The sequence below is a fragment of the Denticeps clupeoides genome, chromosome 11 (assembly GCF_900700375.1).
Source record: "Denticeps clupeoides chromosome 11, fDenClu1.1, whole genome shotgun sequence".
NCBI classification, from domain to species: Eukaryota; Metazoa; Chordata; class Actinopteri; order Clupeiformes; family Denticipitidae; genus Denticeps; species Denticeps clupeoides.
In genome coordinates this window covers 8,458,176-8,482,006 of record NC_041717.1, presented here as the reverse complement: position 1 = coordinate 8,482,006, position 23,831 = coordinate 8,458,176, and the positions used below count along the sequence as shown (strand labels likewise).

Sequence of the window (23,831 nt, the reverse complement as noted above, 5' to 3'; positions counted from 1 at the left end):
GAAATGAGCGCAACAGGCAGACGGCGCGTTTTATTTTATTACAGTTCACCTCACATCGCTCCTGTCAACCCAGTCAACCCAGTAAAACTATCAGCAACAGCGGTGTGCATTAATGTGTTAGTTACATCTATCCATTCCCTTTCAAAAACCGCAGAACAAGTTTAAGTGAAATAAGTGTAAATGAGTGGCATTTGATTAAATGACTGGAGCCTTAAGACAGTGAGTATGTAAACTGACATTAAAAAGACACTATGTCTTCAGTACATATGAGAACAGTGAGCTGCTCAGCCTGTCCCACCAGCAAGGACACTTGGGAGGGGAAAAAAAATAAATTATATTTATGTGTGTATATTAGCCTGCGAAAGCATGTTGGACCCTTGAATAAAGTTATGAATCGGAGGCAGAGAGTGATTGCCAAGCTCCTTTCTAGTAGGTCCATGCTAATTGGTCTACGTGTTGCTGAAGGATTAAGGACAAGCCGATGTGGAAAAAAACAGGTATTTGGAATTGCACTTATGCTGGGGGGAGGGCACAAGCTACATTTTTCCAAATAAGCACAAGATCTGAACACCTTTATGAAAGCATAGAAAACAGCAGTTGCTTGTGATCCTCCGAACTCGTTAATTTAATGTAAATGATATAATTTGTTTCACGTTAATCTGAAACAATGACCAGGTTTTTCATACAACTGCTGATTTCTTGAATAAACATAAAATGAAATATATATATATATATATATATATGGTTTTAAATCAACCCAGAACAAAGGGTCTTGAGCACAAGTAGCAAAAATGGAAGACAAAAATATAGTTTTTCAGTAAATCTAAAGGCTGCCATTAATAATCTGACAGATTACTTGATCAAGAGAATCACACAAAGGTACTCTGTCCAGATGACTTTGACAACGTAATGTCTGATGCAGTCTAGGAGCCGCGTCTCTGTCCAGACTCTCTCGGTCACATGTCCTTGCCCATTAAGCTGCACTGGACGGACGACTGGCCCGGGGAAGGCAGCTGTATCTGGCTGGAAGTGCTGAGCGGCTCTGCGGTGGCCGCCGCCGCTGCGCCGGGAGAGAGAAGCCCGCCTGCTCCGCTGCTGCTGTTTACCCACGGCCTCCACTCTGACCTGCCCTTCAGCCGAAGGGATCCGTTGACTGGACACTGCAAATTGGGACTACAGTCGGCAGGCCTCCTTCCCTCCTGAGACTCCTGCTTCAGTCCGTTCTGCATGTGAGGCAGGGTGAGGTGCTCGGCCAGGACCAGGGGTTGCCGGTCCTCCTCTTCAGAAATGGCAAACACTGGCACGCTGCTGTGATCGTCTCCTCCGGGAAAATCTTTGCCCTTTCCGCCCTGTGCTTCCCCTGCCTGAAGCTGACCAGCGGGTCTGCTGACGTGCTCTGGGACCTGGGGGACAACGGGTGGTCCCGAAGAACCAGTGGGGACCTTGGCACTGTCAGAGGCTCCAGAGAGGAGGCCGAAGCAAGGAGCAGTGAAACGGGAGCGCCGCAGGTTGCTGATGGAATTGAGGCGCCGTTGCCTCTGAGCTGGCTGGGAAAGCGGGTACGAAGCGTTGCTCATGGATGAATCGGAGTAACAGCTTTCACCTTTGACCCCAAGCAGAACATCAGAAAGGACCTTCCGCTTACCATCCTCGCTATAGTCAGATGCAGAGTTGGCTGGTGCCTGGGAAATAAAAACAAACCAAAATGGGGTGTCAGATGTCATGGCAGTCAGTATAAATTAGAGTGGCTGGCAACCAGACAGACAAAACCTTATTTTTAGTACAATTAACACTTATGCAATTATAATTTGTTACCCTCAATATTTGGAATGATGTGCTCTCTTGGTTGAATTCCTGCTCATATAGACTCCACTACATCAGTATTAGTAACTCACTCAGTATTCTTAACCGGTTAGTCCTGTTACTCAGGGTCGCGGTTGCCCATCCTGGGACACTGAGAACAGGGCGGGGACTCACCCAGGGCGAGGTGACACACACAAACACACGCAATTCAGAGTCCCTAATCCAGCTAGTGTACGGCAGGAGGAAACCAGAGAACCCGGGGGAAACCTGTGCGGGGAGATCATGGATTCCTGAGCTGGGATTTGAACTCACAACCTTGGAGGAGTGAGGCCATGTTGCTCCACCGTCGGCTCTACATCAGTATTAGTCACTTGAAATCAGTCCCTGTCTGTTACGGCGTCCTGCAAAGGTCTATCCCTGGTCTTCATTCTCTATATCCTGCCAAACGATCGTGCCAGTCATTAATATTGCCTGTGATTATGATGTCCAGCTCTACACAAAATAAACATCTCAGTGTGCACAGCACTGTGAACTCCACCATATGAATCAATGTCAATGTTAACCAGGTTAAACTTATGCTATAGCGTTCAGTAGGGGCTTCCTAAGAAGATGATTATCTTTTGGTTTTCCTTCAAAGGTGCTCCCATAAACACTGCTTTTGTTCCACTAATTCTAATCTTCATTCTCCTCCCAATTGGACCAAATATCACACGCCTTCTAAAATTCTCTCGGCTGTGCTATATAAGGCACAGTGGACCCATATTCGGAAGGTTGTGGGTTCAAATCCCGAACCGCCAAAATGCCACTGAGGTGCCACTGATCAAAGCACCGTCCCCACACACTGCTCCCACTGCTCACCAAGGGTGATGTTTAAAAGCAGAGGACACCGTGTGCTGTGCTGTGTATCGCAATGACAATCACTTCACTTTCATAAATGTATTAGTTCTCACTTTTTATTGTACCATATGGGGAGACAATAAAATCGAGTGGGAGTAGAGTTGTACTACAGATAAAAGACTAGATACTCACACTGTCAACCAGCTTGGTGAAAGGACTGGTCGAGTTCCAGCTGCACCATTTCTTATGCAGCTGCGGCAGGGGGGGCAGGAGGTCTTGAAAGGTTCGTACACTCCATGCCCTTGGTCGCGTACTGGAGGGACTAACAGGACTGGCTGCAGCGGGCTGGGCCGAGGGTTCTGGAGAAGGCCAGTCGCTCAGGTGGGATGGACCAGTGTCACTGTGCCTAAGAAATCTTTCCCGTTGCTAAAATAAGCGAATATTAATTATTAGTGATGAGAAAAGTTTAGTGAGGTCGTATATAAGCACAGTAGATATTCAACAAGATCAAGCTAGCCAAACTAACAAAGCATTTAGCATTATAACACATACAACTGAAAATTAGAAATATTTCACTCCACTATCAATCTAATTACAGGGTTGGACTAAAAACTTGCATACACAACCCACCCATTGTTGTTAAGTAGTTTCTGCTCTTTTGGGGAACTTTTTTGGATGACTTGTGGCTGAAACAATCAGGAATCTAAAAACACTGCTTGCAATACTTGTGATCTATTGACAAGGGTGGGTTAAAAACCATCCAGAATGAATGAGAGAGCTGTCAGTCATCACAATGAGCTCCGCCCACTCTAAACTGTCTCAGCTACAGAAATATCAAACCAACAAAAACTGCAGTTAGCATGTCATTCTTTTATGTTTTCATCCATTTGTGCACATAATTCTGTGTACAATACTTGCACAGGTGAACAAGTCCCACACACTACGCCTATTATGGAAATTAGCAACATAAAATAATAGGTGATTATGTTATTCCACAAACCGTGTAACCCTGTTGCTAATGCATACTCCTATACATGCCTTCTTCAGTAGACTGTATTACTCTTCCCTCCTTACCCTACATCCAGTTAAATTTACAGACTTGTCTGTAATGAAGCCAGTTCATCACATTCCCTGCATGAACTTCAAAATCCCTTTATTTTCTTGGAACTGTCTGAGGTGAGTGTACTTCCAGCATAATAAATGTTCCCAAATAGTTACCCAAAGAGATTATGCACAATTTTGATGGATTATAATGGAACAGCCCTGATTAGTAGTCTAATACAATCACTCCATGAAGTGCCTTAATAATCTGCCAGTCTGAATTACACACTGGACCCACATGCATGCTTAAAAAGAACCAATATTCACTGACACAAAACATATTTTACTTCAATCTCTGGCTTCTTTATGACCAAGAACTGATCACAAGTAGTGATGTCAAGATTTGTTGCCAAAGTAAAGAGTAGCAGCAAATAAAAATTGCAATATGATTTTATAGTGTTAACGATATTGGTTTACTCAACACTGAAACTCTGCCCAAGTGTGAAGTCATCCATTCCTCTGAATGGGACTTAAAGTGAAGGTACGGTAAACCTGAATTTAATTCAACCCTGCAGCCCCAAACATTGATCATAAAACCTGAAGACACTTTTCATAAGTTTTCTTTTCATAAATTTCTATATTGTGAACCCTTTTTGGGCTGATTGTAGGTAATTATTGTGATATTTGTCTGGTACATCATCAAAATAAAATAATAAACTTTATGTGTAATTCATGTTTGCTTTACTTGTATGATGAAAGTACAAAAATAAATGAAGTTTTTCAGTAAAGTCTATGTATGTACTCGTTAGATGCACTCGTTTCCAATCCCAATCCTGACGTGAGGTGTGTAGGGACATAGCCCCATACGTACACATCAGACCTGGGAAATTGGCTGCTCAGATAATACATTCATTAGCCTGGACTGCAGGAAAGCACGCCAGCTCCTCAAGAGCTGCCAGCGGTTCTTCATGCCAGCTTTTCCTGCAAAGCTGGGCAAACACTTCAAATGCAAAGCGCTGGGACAGACTTCCCCCTAACCCCACCATTGTCACACACCGACAGTTCCACTAGGCAAAGAGGATGCTATTTGTTGCATGGGAGGTCAGATGCGAATCAAAGGCACTGTCACCTTTGCTGTAAATGCCTGGCAAGACGCGTTAGTTTTCCTGAATGGAGGACCCTGTACCAGAGAGTTCTGGTCTGTTACTTACTGTGTGGGCACAGAATGGCAATCGGCTGGGACTGGGCCCTGACGAAATCACAAAGACCTCATCCGTCCCCAGTTCCAGCTCTGTGAGTCCACTGGATGACGTCTCCAGCTCACGACTGTGGGAAACATCAGCAGCTGGAGAACCTGAGCAAAAAATGGAACTGTTTAAATAACACTACTAGGATCTTCTGTGCAAGTAAAAGATGAGGTAAACAAGAGACCCCACACATGAAACCCTTTACAGACCTCACTGTTAAGTGTCCTTATTCATTTTAACTCAACATTGCACACACTCAGCTCTACTACTGAAATTTGATGCTCATGACCTTGTTTGTGTAGTGCACATTACAGGGTCAAAGGGCAGCAAAAAAGACTAGCATCTCAGTCTGACTAAAATGCTGCAATACATTTCTTTCTATTGCTATTGGTTGAAAGGGACACCAAAGGCTAAAGCACAACTACTATGCAGCTTGGACACGTTCTCTTTACTAACCACGTTTTTTCTTAGAACAATTGGCACAGAGATTAAATGCTAATTCTCTAGCACCCGTTTCCTCCGTATTGTTCAAAATAATAGCAGTGCAATGTGACTAACCAGAATAACCAACTAATTACCCAATTGCACTGACTTAAGAGCGTGCATATCATGCTGGGTCCTGTTTGTTGTCTGAGAATCTACTGCACCTACTGGTAACTTGTTTGCCATGAAGCAATAAAAAATATACTAAAAACCTGGATTATTCTGGTTAGTCGCATTGCACTGCTATTATTTTGAACAATACTGTATAGATGACAATACAAACTGCATATACAGCAGACAAATGTGTGTTGCATTTGTTATAAAACATTTTATGATGCATGTTTATTGTGAATGTAGCATCATCTGAAATGTAAAAAAAAAAGGTCCCCTGTATCCTCATTTATGAAGACAAGTTTGTTTCTTTTCTGCTCACCACAGACCCAATTAAGCTGGACATATAAGTTCAGCTCTGGGACAGATGAAGTCATTGTTGGCTTAGCTGGAAGCAGACCAGAGACCCCCGAGAGACCCCCTCAATTATGCAGGGGACATGGAGAGGCCGATGCATGGCAGAAACGACAGTGGGAAGCAGTGGAGGACTACCTGAGTGTGGCAGGACCGGGCTGGAGGAGAGGTTGTTGTTGTCCTTCTCTAGTGTGACCTCCTGGCCGAGGTGCTCAGGAGGCACCAGCTGCAGTTCACTGGCATCCACCCCCGGACTCCGTGCCCGCTCCGGTGTCTGTAGCGGCGGCGCAGGCCATTAGCAACACGTCCCACCACTCAGCAGAACAGATTCACCAACACGGTTCCCCAAAGCAACGCATCCCAACCTGCTCGACCCAGCAACCGCCTACTAATGATCGAGGCAGGCTGACATGCCGCATCAGAGCACTAGTTCTTATATAACATCAATTAAACCAATGATCGCACATGCATTAAACGAATTTAAACGATGTGTAGATGTAGTTAATGCTGAATTGGTTTTTAATAAAATTACATCAAGCTGCTTTAAATAGGTAGTGCAAGATTTGGATGCGAATGATTACAAAAGGACACGACAAGGACGGCAGAGTTTACAGACACTGCCAAGTGGGGTAAAACTGAAGGCAAAAGAGTCCCCAGCTTTGACGAAGGATATGAAGGTAAGGCTCCTGGATCCGAGGCACTTCTAACCGGGGGAAGAATGTCTGGCTTTCTGAGATCAGAGGGATTTTTGTTGTTGCTGTTTTACCTCTGTGTTGCTGGAGAAAGAGGCGCTGGCTCCTTTTGCACATAGCTTTGGTCTGGAACACAAAAGACCCACAACATTTTGATGATGCTTTTAAAATGATCAGATTTTCTGCACAGCCATTTCTTCTGTGGCTAGTATTTGATTTAAGGCAACTACCGTACATAGCAGCATCCACAACGCAACTACAGTACAGTGTGGGAAAAATTTTAAGCAAGTGGGAAAAAATACTCTAAACTACGGTTGCATTAAAAAAATCAAAATAATTATTGTTCAATTTTAACAAATTCCAAAAAGCAAAGTGAACAACCACTCTTTGTTACCACTCTTTGCTTTTAAACAGGCATCATTTCGTAAATCACACAAAGGCCAACAGGCTCTAATGATCATGAAGTTTTGGAAGACAGTATTTTTAGATCAGTAAGGCACATTTTAAAAAGCTGCCTCACATACAAACATAGACATAAATGCAGAAGAAAATGGTTGTACTGATATAGAGCAGTAGTCGCAAGGTGGTGCAGCAGTTGTGAAACACAGCACAGCACACGGTGCGTCAACGAAATGTGTCCTCTGCTTTTAACCATCAGCCTTGGTGAGCAGTGTGCAGCCATGTGTGGCACCTCAGTGGTACATTGGTGGATCAGAATTCAAAGCGGCAACTTTCTGATTACGGGGCAGCGTCCTTGCTGCCCCACCGGCCTTACACGCCCAAGGTCGTGAGTTTAAATCCCGGCTCGGACCTTGTGTGTGGAGTTTGAATGTTGGGGCGGGTTTCCTCCAGGTTCTCTGGCTTCCTCCTGCCACCCAAAGGCATGTACACACTAGCTAAACTGGCAGCTCTGGATTGTCCATGGGTGTGAGTGTGTGGGTGAATGGTGTGTGTGTGTGTGTGTGTGTGTGTGTGTGTGTGTGTGTGTGTGTGTGTGTTTCCCAGGGTATGCCCCGGCAGCCATGACCCTGTGTGGGACTAAAATGATTGCGTGAGTGAAGAGAGTAACCATGTAGGAGTTAAGTAGTAGTAGAAAATGTTATAGAAAAGAAGCTTCGTAATAGTAGCAGACTGAAAACTGAATAGATATAAAGTGGTACAGAATGACTGTCTAGCTGTACACATTTGCATTTATATTTTATAGAACTTGCATTTGCATCTTATTGTTCTCTGAGAAGCAAAACAATATTGTTCTCAATTTACTGCTTTCACTTTTATATTATTTGGGAGCATTAGTCTCTTCCTGAACAGTTTTAGAGTTAAGGTTGGGAAGATAAAACATTGAATAAGTTTTACTACTCTCTAAATCCTTCCGCCTAGTACTGCATGTTTATTTCATCTTATTATTAAGATAAAATGTTCTGTAGGAACAATTAAGCTCCAACTCCATCTGTTTGCTGGAGGCATTCCTACAGAAGCAAAAATGTGCCTCATGCTATTTTACTCTCAGGACACCATACCGGCTCTCTGCTATATTTTACATCTTGTCTGCTCTTTGTAATTACAGTTTTATTTTATAGCGAGCTTTAAAAATGCATCACATTCTCTGCCAGCAGCAGCATTGTTATTTCATTCCTCTGCCACACATGTACTTAATATACCTAATAAATAAATAATCTTATCATAATTGTAAATAATCATATATTAAACAAATATCTGTACATGAAATGTATTTCTCTCAATTGGGAGACAAGGTCGCAGCATTAGGAATTCTCAACAGAGTTCCATTCACATGAATCTACCTCTGAACTCACAGATGAATTACACAGAATAAACATTAAACAACCTTTTGGGCACACACACATTCTAACATTATTACATGTGTACTCATTGTGTACTGTATTATTTTCAATTATTATTTGAAAATAATAGCTTTTTGGCAATCAAAAATTTTGTCTCTATCAGGAATTATTTTCTGTGGGAAATTATCTTTACAGATTAAACAGCCGCAGGGGGTGGGGTCATGTAAAATGTATGGTGCATACTGGACAATACACTGACAATACAATACTGTGTACTCTGTATACAGTATATATGTGACGCAGACTCGGGCCACCTTGAGCATTTTAATTTCTTTAAGTTATGAACCAAACGAAGAAGACAACGTTAGGACGTTAGTTATGTTTAATTAGGAAATGCAACAATGTTAAATGAGATTGTTTATCTGCATCAATTTTAAATCGAGAAGCATCTTGAAATAAGTTTTCAGACGACAACTGACACTTTGATGATTAGTGATTAAAAAAACTTGTCTATGAACCTGCTAGGAAATTTCATTTAATGTTATCCCAAAAGGTGAAACATACACATCTTGTCACTGAGCAAGACATTAAACTCTTGAGTTGCTCCAGGCTAAAATTACTTTGGAATGAATGAATGTGTGACACAAAGAGCATCAACTAAATGTAACCTAAACTCAACAAATCTATTAATGCATCATTTCCTCATATTAGTACAAATTAGGGCCTCAAAACAGATAAAATTACATTCTCCCAAAGTGATATAATCAACATGAATCCATACTTGAGTGTCCCCATGGCAGTTTGTGAATTTGATACACCCTTTGCGCTTGTTCTATTAAAGAACGACAATAGGATCTCTGCGGGACAGACGACTACAGCCCTCCCCCTGTTTCCTTTTTCAACTTTGTGGACTTTTGTGTGCCTGCGCTGCCTTTGATCTTTTGGAAGTAATGTCAGGTGTGGCACCTTGAACCAGCCCTCTCGTAGCAGCATGCACGCACATCAAGGCCCTCTCGAGAAAGTCTGCCCTTGTACGCCTACATTGGGACTGAGTCAACACAAACTCTACAGTGGACAGAGGAGGAGAGAAACACCTTCTTTGTTGATTTTTATATTTGTAAGGGAAAGCCAAGCAACCATGGGAATAACAGTATTAAAATAGCGTTGTCAGTGGGGGAAAAAAATAGTAATTTTTCAGTAACGGGTAACTTAACAAATTAGTTTCCATCGTTAAAACGCCGTTACAGTAGTGGCAAAGTTTTTTTATTTATTTGGTGAGGGCAGAGGGGAGGAGTGAGACAACCACATAAGTGATGATGACTGGCTATTGTTAAATTTTATTGTAAACTACAGGCAGAGTTGGGCGGGTGTTTATGCAATCGCACATGTGCAGGAGAGACACGGCTAGTGTTGTTCTCGTCAACAAAATTTATTACAAATGATCTTTATCAACAAACATTTTTGATGTGACGAAGACAAGATGCAACAAAATCGCTGGTCATGTGACAATAACTTAATGAAATACATCATATTAAATTGTTAACAAACAAAAACTAGACCAAATCTGGTCACACAGATGTCAATACCGCAGTACGGCATTGCAGAAATTAATTAGCAATTAAAATCTGTTGAAGCTCTCATTGTCTCTCGCTTCATCAAACAAGCAGCCAAGAACGTGTCCGTAGCAGCACAAATGCAGGCGTGGCTAGTGTGGATAGTGTTAGCTACATAAGGATGTTCCAATGACAGCCACATTCTGACATTTTTTTTTTTAAATCTGCAGAATTTAACAGTAAATAAAAAACTTCGATTCAGATGATGTGTCACATGGTACTGTGTGCCTTTAAATATTTTCATCTGGTCGTGCCTGGAGAAAAAAACATGCATCTAGATGCACGTTGCTCCAGTGTCTGAGGCAGTCAGCAGTCATGTGTCTGCATTTGAAAAATCGGACCATCTTGTCTATAGCTACAGTTGATGGCCAATACTCACTCTATTCCTCTCCTGAACTGTATAAAAAGAAGCTGGATCTCCAATCCTGGTACAAAATATTATCTACTGACAGAACAACTCCTGTTGAAAGTGCATGGTTATGTTCATGAATATGGCTGGTTGTCTTCTGGCACATCCATTGAAGAATCATGCATTCTCATGACAAATTACCAAATCAAGTAAGATGGCAATGTATCCTGCAGAAATTAACAACATTTTCGCTACTTTCTGCTCTAACTTATATTTTTAGAATATCCTGCCAGTGATACTATTATGGAACATTTCTTTAACAATCAGGTTCCCACCATTACTTACTCCCAAAGATCTGGGACTGAACTACCACTGCAGCAGGCTGAAATTGTTGCTGCAATGACATCAAAATGCCTGGCCTATATGGCCTACCCTACTGCCTGGCCTACCCTACTGATTTTTTTTTTTTTATCTTAATATCTTTTACTCGAGGCTCATTCCTGCAAACTGAGGTGTCAATTATTTAACTTTTAAAATGCAGAGACTGTGGTTCTTCTCCTCCTATATCTATTTTAGAACTGTGATGTCAAACCTTTAGTGAAGGCTGTAGCTCTTCGCTTAGAAAGCACCATGCAGGATGTGATCTCATCCGGTCAAACAGGTTTTATCTTGGGCAGACGCTCATTTACAAACATCCGTTTACTCTTAAATGTAATTCACTCCACATCATCCCAGAAGTGATGGTCTCGCTGGAAGCGTACGAAGAATTTGACTGAGTAGAATGGAATTACCTGTTTAAATGTTTTGGTTATGGTCCCAAATTAGTTTAATGGATTAAGCTTTTATATTCCTCACTCCAAGTCTCCATAATCACAAATGGTACACAATTGCAACACTTTCAGTTATCAAGAGGGACTCATCAAGGTTGTCCAATTGTCCAATCTTTGCTCTGGCTGTAGAGCCCTTGTCTATTGCACTTCTGTATGTGGAATCTATAGAAATGGATAGGTAGACTGACTTTCTTTGTATGCTGATCTGTTGTTGTACATATCAGGCCCTATGGTAAGCGTAACCATGTTATCCAGTTACTAAGAACCTTTGGTGGTAAAAAACCATTTCAGGGTAAAACTTTGATAAAAGTGAATGTTACCCTGTTAATGACTTTGCTGTACAGGACAACTCCCTGCCTTTTCCAATGGCTAGGAGCAGCTTAGGCATTAATACCTAGGCATTAATATTACTAGGAACATTCAAAGCCTCGTTCAGGCAAATTTCTTCCCTATTCATGATAAAATCAAGATATACTTCCAGAAATGGCTAATTTAACCCATAAGTTCTGGTCCTGTTCAGCTCTGTCAGATTACTGGGCAAAATTTTATAATATTTTATAATAATATTTTATTATAAAAATTTATTATATTTTATAATAATCTTATTATAACCCTTCATTCTGACATATTTACAGGCATTTTTGGTGACACTGATGATAACCATTATAGGTTAAAGAAAAGACACTCTGTTAGAAGAATGTTGGAAATCAGCACACCCACCAGGACTTCATCATGGCTAGCAGACAAGTTGCTGTTCAAATATCTAGAAAAGATTAAATATTCACTTAGGGCACGTTTCAAACTCGGCCGCTTTGCATAGATATGTTCTTCGGGCCCAGCAATGTGACATGCTGGTGGCACACAGGCTTCGGGTCTCATAATGCAGTGTGCACTTTGGTGACTTTGGAGCATGAAATTTTTTTTTGAGCTGCTTCACAACCCATTTTCCATCGACATAGGAACTGTTCCTGTAGAGATTTAGCAAGGCAACTGAAGCACTGCATTATGGGATCTGTAGTTTGTGTGTTGTTGGCGATTCATAATCATTCATAATTGTTGGCGGGCCATAATCGTGGATCTGTATGCTGTGAAGTTTTGTACACTAGGGTGTTGTGGGTTAGCGTTGTCATATGTTTGACTTCCAGTTTTCCTTTCTTTAATTCTTTCTTCTTTATTTCTTTTTTTATCTTTCACCAACTGTGTTGCAATGTGGTGTATTTGACCATACATAGCTATATAATGTTTTGTTTAACAATTGCTGTTGGCAATTGTTAAAGATCAATGATCTTTGTTCTGTCTGTTTCTAAAATAAATAAAAAGTGAAGTAAAAACATAATCAATCAAAATAAACTTATGTGTAAAAGAAAGACATCCTTACCTGAATATCACACACAGTACGCTGGTGAGTGCCACGATAAAAAAGGCGCCACCACTCAGAATGGCCATCAAAGCGTCCATCTTCCTGGCTGTGGGGCCAAGAGGCTGCGGGTTTTCCCCCAGTTCAGTGTGATTCCGGTATTGAAAGAGAAGGGCAAAGCCTCTGCCCCAATGGGTTGTAGTGATGAGCTCCATGATCACCTCCACCATCTCCTCAGAGGAGCCAAACACCAGCTGGCTGCTGGCTGGCCTGTTGGCACCACAGAATCTGGACGAGAAGGTGATGAGGTCGGAGATGTAGAGGACATCGTGGGGACATGCATCCAGTGCTGACTGCTGGGTCCCTAGGCTCTCTGGTTCAGTCTCTGTGGGGGAAGGTGGAGGCAAGGTGGCCTCATTTCTAGTCCTTACCTCCCCTTGAAGGGCTTGAGGAGAGACAGAATTCTGGGCTTTGCCACCCACAGGGTCTGCTCCGGACACCACTTCAGAGGACAGTTGCTGCAAAGGCGGAGCAGATGATGAAGACGGAGACCATTTGGCAGAATTAGAGACAACTTTAGCCATCTCCATTTTGGTGGACTGCTCTTGAACGACCACTTGCTTCTCTTCATCCTTCTGCATGGCCTGAGGCTCCTTAACAGTGCTGCCTTGTGTGGCGAGGCTTTTTACTAACAAAGTGCTGTCCTCAACACTGGAACTAAGGGGTGTGATAATCATGCCATCGTCCATCATCTCATTGTCCATGTTAACCTCTGACAATGTGGCTAATCTTGTCTGGCTGCTGTGACTCTCAAACACATCAAAGTCAAACATCTCCATGATGAGCTGGTGGCCCACAGGCACAAAGAACTGCCACACACAGTGTGTCCCAGAGGAATAGTTATAGGGAAACCCAGGGGACAGTATTAGGCCCTGGACGTCCACCACATCCACCTTAGCGCCACAGTCAAAGTAAACCTGGAACAAAACAAAACAATTCATATGAATGACTCTTCATGATATGAAGCAGGTCACATGTGAACACAGCACTTACTGATTACGCCGTGTCAGGCAAAGGGTGGGGACTTACCCAGGGTGGGGCACCATTTACTCACACACACACCGCTATGGCCCATTTCAGAGTCACCAATTGACCTAGTGCCTTTGTATGATGGGAGGAAAATGGACGACCCAGAGGAAACCTGTTCCATGGGGGGAACATGCAAAAGCTGGAGCCCAGACTTAAACAGCCTTGGAGGCATGCAACCCAGGTACATACCGTGCCACCATGTGGCCCAATCACATTTCAAGTAACCAATGACACATTAAGAATGAAATCCCAACATTGCATTCTTCTATAAATCTGTCCTAGAAATTTGTGGAAACTAGGCTGCATTAGTTACTTCATATCCCAGCACTGATAAACTGGGGCAGTGGTGCCTTAGTGGTTAATCAAAAGGTTGCTGGTTCGAATCCTGATCCACTAAGGTGCCACTGAGCAAAGCACCGCCTGTCGTGGCTGCCCACTGCTCACTCAGGGTGATGGGTTAAGGGCAAAGGGCAAATTTCACTGTGTGCACCGTGTGCTGTGCTGCTGTGTATCACAAGTGACAATCACTTCACTTCATTGCTGTTTGTGTCTACAGCATTGACAGTTGATGCCAAACAAAATTAAATAACAAATAGGCATATTCTACAGTACTGTAATGTCGGACATAATGCCATTATCTGCAGTGGAACTCAAGTGTAAAAGTTAGACACTGTCTCTTCTAGCTGTTGCGTGGTATACTGGCTTTGAAAAGAATTCACTCATATGGCCCTTCAGTTTAGATTAAACATTGTAAAAGCTGTTGGAAAATTGCTAAATTATCCAATTGGAACACTAATTATGCAATAAAAGTTGATGTGCTGGTTTGTGGGCTAAGTAAAAAAAGAAGAAGCACACACAGAATAGTTCAGGCCCAGGCCTGAACTATTCAACCCTCTTGCTTTCCCGGTATATCAAAGCTGCTCTCTCCGTCTGCTTTGTTAACCTCAGGGAGGTATTTCTTCAAACGTGCTGCCTATAATGCTTCCCAGGTGTGCACGGTGGAGGGGACCTAAACCTAATGGCAGTCAGATGTCTGTCGGTGGGCAGACCACTTCGAACCAGACCTCGGTGGGGGACCAACTTTATTAGTCGTCCTCTTCGGCTCAGTTCCGGACTGTGGGAAAACATTATCGGCTCGGTACAAGACAGGTAACAACTAAGCCTAAAGCAAGGTAAGCATCCCAGATGAGAAACTAAATTAAAAAGCTGCCAAGGAGGCAGGGGAGGCGAAAAAAAAAAACGTCTTTCCTGGAACAACGGCAAGTCCATTTGATTGTGGCTTGGTATACTTTCTGCATACTTGAAGGCAGAATGTTTTAATTAACAACATCAAAACAGACCATGTTCTTCTACAGTATGATTATGGCCAAATTAGCTGATTTAAATCCATCACTCTGTTACATGCTGACACAGCAAGGATCACACACACACACACACACACACACACACACACATACACAAACAAGTTGACAGGATAAGACCACACTCATCTTTCACATTGCTCTCTCCGAATCGAAGGTGACCCAGAACCCAGAACCCCCCCCCCCCCCCCCCCCCCATGGACAATTGTGATAAACATTAAACATGTAAGCTATACATGTAAATCAGGGTTAATAGAGCAAACAACGTGGGTTCTTTCAAATCCTTCTGTAGCAAACCCATCTGTCCTCTTTTCCTGGCCTCCTTACTTGACTTTGCAGCAGTTGTAGGGTATAAAAAAAAAATACACCACAGAAACATGCCTGGAGGCCGTCCAGAAATGTACTCTCCAGTCAAATGGAACATCTTGCTCAGAGCCAAGCGGTGCAAAGCAGCTTGTGGTCCATTCATGTTACTTTTCCATAGAAATTTCACAGCCAAAATCAAACCCTCTGAAATGTAGAATATGTTAAACTGAGAACAAGTAACAATATTAAGGATGTCAAAAATGTCCATTTTAGAATTACTATATAATTAACACATTAATTTAAAAAGACGTTTTCCAGTTCATTCAGTTGTGCGTAATGATTTTTGTTGGATCTTTAATGATAATTTTGTGAACTGAGGTTAAAATGGGAGGAGCCTAATGATTGACAGCTCTCACACATGCAACCTCCTCATTCTGAATGTTTAAAGTCACACACATCTTTATGCTGAGGATGACTTACCTTACAGTCAAGTCCATCAATTAGCAAAATATAAAGTGTCCTTTGCCACATGGACCATTTAAATGAATTCATCAGAAAGAAGGAAAAACACAGATCGATGCCAGGAGGTTTGAATACACGGTCACAAATACGTCATTGTGACATGTGAAAGTCTTACACATTTACACACAATGATTTGTGAAGAAATGCTACTGTAGCATAAACATGCCTGATGTTTGAACCGTGGACCCATTCCGACCCTGCTAATTCACATCTTGTGTCCATTTTATGCTAATTTCGCCAGCGAAGCATTCCCACCACTGTCCCACAGAGCAGAGTTATAATTGCGGCGCTTCCATAAGACTGGGCTATCTGTTAGTGCCGTGATCCTCACGGTAGACTTCACATGAACAGCTCCCCAAAGTGCCGAAATGTATAATGGAAATGGGACATTCTTACGATGCCGTACATCCCAGTTCCGTTACATCACAGACTTCCACTGGCAGGGTGCAATTAATCAAGGATGCCTTTTCTCATTGGGAACAATGAAAGCCAGTCCCGCTTGGCGCAGGGCTTCACGCTGAGACGGGAGATGACATTTTAATGAAGTGACGCTATTAAATAGAAGTGGGTAGGAGTTTATACAGTGTAAGACCCTGCAGGTCATCGCACCCCAGTTGCTCTGCAACAAATACGCAGAGACAACCGCAACTAGATCACTTGGACACTTGGTAATTGGTGAAAGTGACTCATTTGCCAAGAGAACAGAGCATTGTTGCAGTACAAGTGTGCCATGTTTATTCGTGAGAGTTTATGAAGTGGTTTCGCAACCTCGTACTTACTGCAATTTTATGATACAATTTATTATTACTTGACAGCCCATTCAACCCTGGGTGGTTTTAAACATATGCCATTTAACATGAATATCTGGAATACAACAGCATTCCCGATTTATCCCAGCCTAGCACAAAAACAAAGAAATCGGCACAAGCAGAGCAACTGGCCTCCACGGCTGTTTTTCACGTTCCCGGGGAGGTTAATGTACTTTTCACACTCTTATTTTACCGCTTTCTACTTCACCGCATTGTCACAACAGGCCAGTAAAAGAGGTCATATGAACTGGGAGGAAGACAGACACACAGACACACACACAGACACACAGACAGACACACACACAGACACACAGACAGACACACACACAGACACACAGACAGACACACAGACACACAGACAGACACACACACAGACACACAGACAGACACACAGACAGACACACAGACACACACACACACAGACACACAGACAGACACACAGACAGACACACACACAGACACACACACAGACACACAGACAGACACACAGACACACACACAGACAGACAGACAGACAGGCACACAGACAGGCAGGCAGGCAGACACACACACACACAGACAGACAGACACACAGACACACACACACAGACAGGCACACAGACAGGCAGGCAGGCAGACAGACACACACACAGACAGACACACAGACAGGCAAACAGGCAGGCAGACACACAGGCAGGCAGACAGACAGACAGACACACAGACAGGCAGACAGACAGACAGACACACAGACAGACAAACAGGCAGGCAGACAGACACACAGACACACAGACAGGCAAACAGGCAGACAGACAGACAGACAGACAGACACACAGGCAGGAAGACAGACACACAGGCAAACAGGCAGACAGATAGACAGACAAACAGGCAGGCAGACACACAGACAGGCAAACAGGCAGACAGACAGACACACAGGCAAACAGGCAGACAGACAGACAGATAGACAGGCAAACAGGCAGACAGACAGACACACAGGCAGGCAAACAGGCAGACAGACACAAAGACAGACACACAGGCAGGCAGGCAGACAGACAGACACACAGACAGACAGACAGATAGACAGGCAAACAGGCAGACAGACAGACACACAGGCAGGCAAACAGACAGACAGACACACAGACAGGCAAACAGGCAGACAGACAGACACACAGGCAGGCAGGCAGACAGACAGACAGACAGACACACAGACAGACAGACAGATAGACAGGCAAACAGGCAGACAGACAGACACACAGGCAGGCAAACAGACAGACAGACACACAGGCAGGCAGGCAGACAGACAGACAGACACACAGGCAGGCAGGCAGACAGACAGACACACAGACAGACAGACAGATAGACAGGCAAACAGGCAGACAGACAGACACACAGGCAGGCAAACAGACAGACAGACACACAGACAGGCAAACAGGCAGACAGACAGACACACTGGCAGGCAGGCAGACAGACAGACAGACACACAGACAGACAGGCAGACAGACAGACACACAGGCAGGCAGGCAGGCCCCTCGCAAAGGGGGCTCCAATCTTCACAGGGCTATTTATTGGTTGTGAAAAGTGAGGCCGTGACGAGTACTATCAAGTTCGCAGGGACTGGATCTCGCGATGATGTGTTACATTAGAGTCATCATTACACACACACAGACACATACACACACACACACCAACCCGGCTCTGACATGCATACACACCACTGGCCGCCGCCATAGCCTCCTGGGAGGATAAGGGAGCGAACGTTTTTAAGACAGGAAACATCCTTGAGGCCGGTCTTCACACAGCTGCGCAGGACACTGATACTCGAGCCCCCAACTTATCACATATCTTTGCTCTGATGTCAACTTCTCACTTGTGCTCGCTCTGCCCCTGTTAGTCTGTGTGTGTGTTGAGTGTGTGTATTCCCATCTGAATTCAGGAGGGGAACCTAATCCGGATACTTCGCATAGTAACTGACTAAACATAACAATTTGGAGTTTATATTTATAACCCTGCTCATTTTCTACAAAACCTGTGGGCTGCAGGGGAAGGAGGGGCGACGCGAGCACCTCCATTTCATTCGGGTCTCGCAGATATGTGGCCGGGTGGGCGAGCGGTATGCGTGGTACACGCCAATTAACATAGTTTTTACCGTCTCTCAGCCACCTCCAAAAGGGCAATTACAGACGAGAAAAAGTGCAGGCGAGCAAGACGCGGTGTTATCTCCGCGGCGCGGCGATGGACTAATTCACCCCAAAATTGTTTCCAGATAAGGAATGTGACTCCGGCCCGCATATCCAAGACAATTAATACTTTCACGTCTCGGTTACAAGCGATGCGGAATATGCGGTTTTCTCTATAGTATAATGTATAATATGATTCTGTCATTTCTTTCAGTATCACTCTGTTCTCAACTCACCAAATGCGATTAGGTCACTGGCTGCTTTTGCAAAACAAGAACAACAAAAAGCCCCCCCACCATAAATCAGATTTGCACATTTCCGACCTCATACCTGTGGAGAAGTGATGGGAGCGGTTCGGATACGAATACTTCCCCTTTTGGCCCGATGGTATGAATTCCAAGCTTGTTTGCGCCGTTCCAAAAATCAACTTAATACAAAAGAGGACAAAGCCATCATTTAGAGTGCCCCCTCAGGCGCATAATTGCAAAGATAGTGAGTACCCTATGCGCGCAGCAGCTGAAGCGAGGACGCCGGTGGTCCGGCGTAGCCGGGGACTTCTCACATCCAGTCAGAATGAGGAAAGAAACTAAAATCAATTTTATTCTAATAGAGTGAAGTCAGGCTAAAGTTCTGTTTTCAGCTGACACTGATGCATCCCAAAAATGTCATTATAAAAGGTCATCTAGTTCACATTTGCCTTCATATTTGCTACATTCATTGTTTTTGTATTCCAGTGGCTGGAATACCTCAAGAAAATTGAATCCAGCACCTAATATTATTTTAACATTACTTATGATTAGGGCTGCACGATTTGGGGAAAAAGACATATTGCGATTATTGAGATCAATATTGCAATATGCGATTGCGATATGATAAAGGACATTTGCTTGTATATCAATGAAAAGTCGCATACTAATAGTGAAATGTTTAATTTCAAAGTGAAACATACAAACTACTTATAACAACCTGAAATGCCCAGTGCTTTCAAAATACTATATTCTACAAAATTAAATAATCACATAAACTCTTTTACATTACTGTCGAACTACAACCCTGGTAAGGCTAAACAACTGTTTTGATGATATTTGGCCATTATAAAATCCCGTATTATAGTTCTTACGTTTAACCAAAACGTTGTTTGGAGGCTGACTTGAACACAGGGATGCATAGCTTCGCTAACTTAGCTAAGGTTAAGATTTGTAAACTGAGGTGAATTTCTTTAGGAAACCTTCAAAGTTTGAGAAAGTTAACTAAACAGCTAAGAACTGTCTAAATAGTTAATGCCTACGTTTAGCCAAAACGTTGTTTGGAGGCTGACTTGAACACAGGAATGCATAGCTTTGCTAACTTAGCTAAGGTTAAGACTTATAAAACGGGATTTTATAATGGCCAAATATATTCAAAACAATTGTCCAGCCTTACCTATGAAATGTTTGGATCTGGTTTGGCGCGTACAGCGGTTTGTACAGCCCCAAGCAGCACAAGAGTGAGGCATTTTTATGCACTTCTCTCCATAAACATATATATGCTTCACGCCACAGCAGAGCCTCTCGCAATATGGCGGCGACGTTGACGTACGCTGCAGCACGTCATGCGACATCTAACCATATGTCTCCGAATCGAAAGTCATGTGACCAAACACGTCACATCCGACTGAGATGTGAGACGTGAGATGTGAGACTTCAGTCAGCTCGCAAACTTTGAGAGAATGAGAGAATGGATCAGCAACATATCCGATCCAATCCATGTACTCCATTTAAATCGCAGCTTTTTGCGTTCAAGTAATCGCACAGGCTGACATCGCGATTAAGATTGCGATTAGATTAATCGTGCAGCACTACTTATGATCATCAGTCACAAAAAGGATTCACAATACAGGAAAGTATTTTCATTCCCTCACTCTCTTCATTCATTGTCCACGGGGGAAAGAAGCATGAGACACGTGTGAATAGAAAAACTACATCTGCCCATGCAGCAGATCCTGTACACGTGTGAATTGGGCCAATTTCATTGCTTCCATGACCAGTGCAACTGTTTTCATTAAAATGGGGTTTCTAATAACAAATGAATCCGTTTAAAGTGACAGACTTGGGTTCACAGCATCATTCCACTGGAACTCAGGACTAATTGTTGCACTTTCGCCCCTTTGACGTCTTTTTAATGCACCGAACAATATCCCAAGCAGCCCTTTAAAGCGTATGATCTGAGAGAAATGAACCACCAAGATAAAGCAGCTGCCGGTAAAGGCGGGAAGGATTTGACCGTAAAAAGCGTGCCTTCGGCAGGAATCTGTTCGATTAAATAATCAGATACTACGGTTCCACCGAAGTGCTAATGAGCTGGATTCTGCCCGTCCGGCGAGGGCCAAGGGCAGCCATGTTTTACCACCTCGCGAGTTCCTACGCCGCGGCACAATCTAACACCATCTTTTAATTCTCATAAAGCCCCACTTAAACCTCTTTAGGTTAGATTTGTCACACCTTGTTAAGCAGTGCAAGGTGGGGTGGGGGGGGCAAAAAAAAAGTTAGAAGGCGGCAACGGGCCGTCAGGTTTGTCCGACCTCTGACCTCAGGACGGAGTGGTCAGGTGTACCGTCCCTCCTGACAGGGGGAGATCCGACACCCACCGAGCGGACCACCGGAGGAGAGGTTACATAACGTTGCGGTCAACTGTGAGGACGCCTGCTTTCTGCTGCAACATGCAAACCCCGAGGCGGACGCTGTCACCGCCACTGTCACCGTCACCGTCACCGTGCCAGGGATACGCTGTCAACGTTGGCCATCTGAGACCTCCTCCTACACGGACCACTCAGCCATGTCCTACTTGCCACATTTTCACACGACAAAATGCCTCATCACATGAGAGGAGTGTCACCTTCTGCCCCGCGTGATGGTGGCTGGATGTGAAGCGCGTCCACGTCACGGCGACGGGGTCGCGCTTCAAAACAGGAGCGGCGTGCCTGAGCGACCACAAACACGCAGCGCGCGCCTCTCCTCCACGCAAACAAACAAACAAACAAACAAACAACAACAACAACCCAAACTCGTACGGACTGAACGCAGCTCGGTTCTTCCGATTCTCCCGCAGCCGCAGCTTCGTCTGCTACCAAAAAACAAGCTTCACCGCAGCGGCGGCGGCGACAACAACAACAACGACAACAACAACAACAACAACAGCGCCGCGCTGACGGACACGCGGAACTTTTACTCACTTTCTGCGCAGCGCATCCCGCGAACCACAGCAGGTACAGCGCGACGCGCCGCGTCCCGCTCGCCGCACCAGAGCCCATTTTGTCCGCTTGTCAGTTGTTCTGCGACGCAGGCAGGAGCGCAGCCCACTCTCCTCCTCTCTCTCTTCCTCTCTCTTCCTCTCTCCTCCTCTCTCTCTCATTCCTCTCTCCTCCTCTCTCTCTTCCTCTCTCTCCTCCTCTCTCTCCTTCTCTCCTCCTCTCCTTCTCTCCTCCTCTCCTTCTCTCCTTCTCTCCTCCTCTCCTCCTCTCCTCCTCTCCTTCTCTCCTCCTCTCCCTCTCTCTCTCCTTCTCTCCTCCTCTTCTCTCCTCCTCTCCCTCTTCTCTCCTCCTCTCCTCCTCTCCTTCTCTCCTCCTCTCCTTCTCTCCTTCTCTCTCCTCCTTCTCTCTCCCCCGCTCCATTCACCTGAGTGCGCGCTCACGCAGCCGCGCGTGGACCCGCACGCACGACGCACAGAGCCCGTCCACGCCGTCCACGCCGTCCACGCCGTCGGTCCACGCCGTCCGTCCTACACATCACAAGCTCATGTTTCATACATTTTTACACACTGAACTAAAAATCGACTTAATTAAAAAAAAAAAAACAGCATGCAGTGTGCTCGTTTCTTTATTAGTCAGCACAGTACAATACAGTGTATTAATTATGTATTAAATATGCTTAATGTTGGGTCAACAAATGGGAGTTCAAGCTGAGGGATGCAACCAATGACACAAAAATGCATTTTAATTACTTCAATGTTGTTAAAGCACAGAAGATGCAGTTATGAGTTTATTTTTTGTTACTTTTATTAGATTGGAATTTTGTAGCACATAAACAATTTCACTACTTCTCTGTGATTCTAAAAACCGTGCAATAGAATTGAATAAAATAATATCACCAGACAGTGTTCCGGTCATATATGTCACACCTACTATTTGGCTTTATTTGACAACATAATGTATAAAAAAGAAAAGGATTTGAAGTGTTACATCAAATTAGGAAGACATTCTGGCTTTCAGAGACCAAAAGGGGGAGGGACGAGGAACAAGAAGAATGTTACTAATTTGGTAAGGACATTTGAGATAGTGCTGCAGAGAAACTATAATGCCAAACCATAATATTCCAAAAATTTGAATAGTTTTGGGTGTGTTTCCTGGTACGACATAAATTGTAAAGCACATCACATCTTTTTTTTACTTCATGTTTTAGTTCATTAGTGAGCGCATCAAAACTATCAAGTAACATTTGGGATTATGCAGTTTTAAGAAATTATACAGTTTCATGACATAAACCTATGTTAAAAAAGCTTCAAGTCTGTGCTGTTGAAGAATAAATGCTTATCAAAGTTTACATCCATCATCTTTTTTATTGACCCACCCCTTTTATATAATTTAATTTCACATTCCAGACAAATATGCAATGGGTAGAAGTGCAGCTCCGGTTCTGGCACTTTTTACAGAGAGTAAATCCCCAAAAAACATTCTGTGGTCTTTTGAAATCAACATTGCTGAATGATAAAAGTAATATCTGAAGGAAACCAGACACTGTTAGAGGCTGCATCATTCAGATGGTCTTCAGAACTGAACAGAAGATTAACAGCGGAAGATTAACAATTCTTACGAACCGCCGCCTAACGTTGCTGTGGATGTCAGAATTGGCCAGAGCTTCACTTTCTGAAAAGGACACTTCTTCAGTGCCCCAGCTATGAGGCCAAATGAGCACATGTAGTGAGGGACAACAAGATGGTACAGTAATACTCGTCTTCTGAGACCCCAAAAGCTTGAGAGGTTCACCAGAGAAGGATGGCGTAGTCATTTCCATGTCATGTATTTTTATTTTTCTAGA

At 43.6% G+C, this 23,831-nt stretch overlaps 1 protein-coding gene across 1 annotated transcript; it reads right to left on the bottom strand.

Moving 5' to 3' along the window:
- Window positions 1-23: 23 nt before the first annotated feature.
- On the bottom strand, window positions 24-22,160 carry LOC114799471 (uncharacterized). The gene is made up of 7 exons (XM_028996145.1): window positions 21,971-22,160; window positions 12,541-13,496; window positions 6,643-6,694; window positions 6,015-6,150; window positions 4,893-5,035; window positions 2,833-3,066; window positions 24-1,682 (listed from the first exon to the last, which is right to left on the bottom strand). The coding sequence occupies exons 1-7, from the start codon at window positions 22,046-22,048 to the stop codon at window positions 957-959; spliced, it is 2,325 nt and encodes a 774-aa protein (XP_028851978.1). The 5' UTR covers window positions 22,049-22,160; the 3' UTR covers window positions 24-956.
- Between the last annotated feature and the right edge of the window lie 1,671 nt (window positions 22,161-23,831).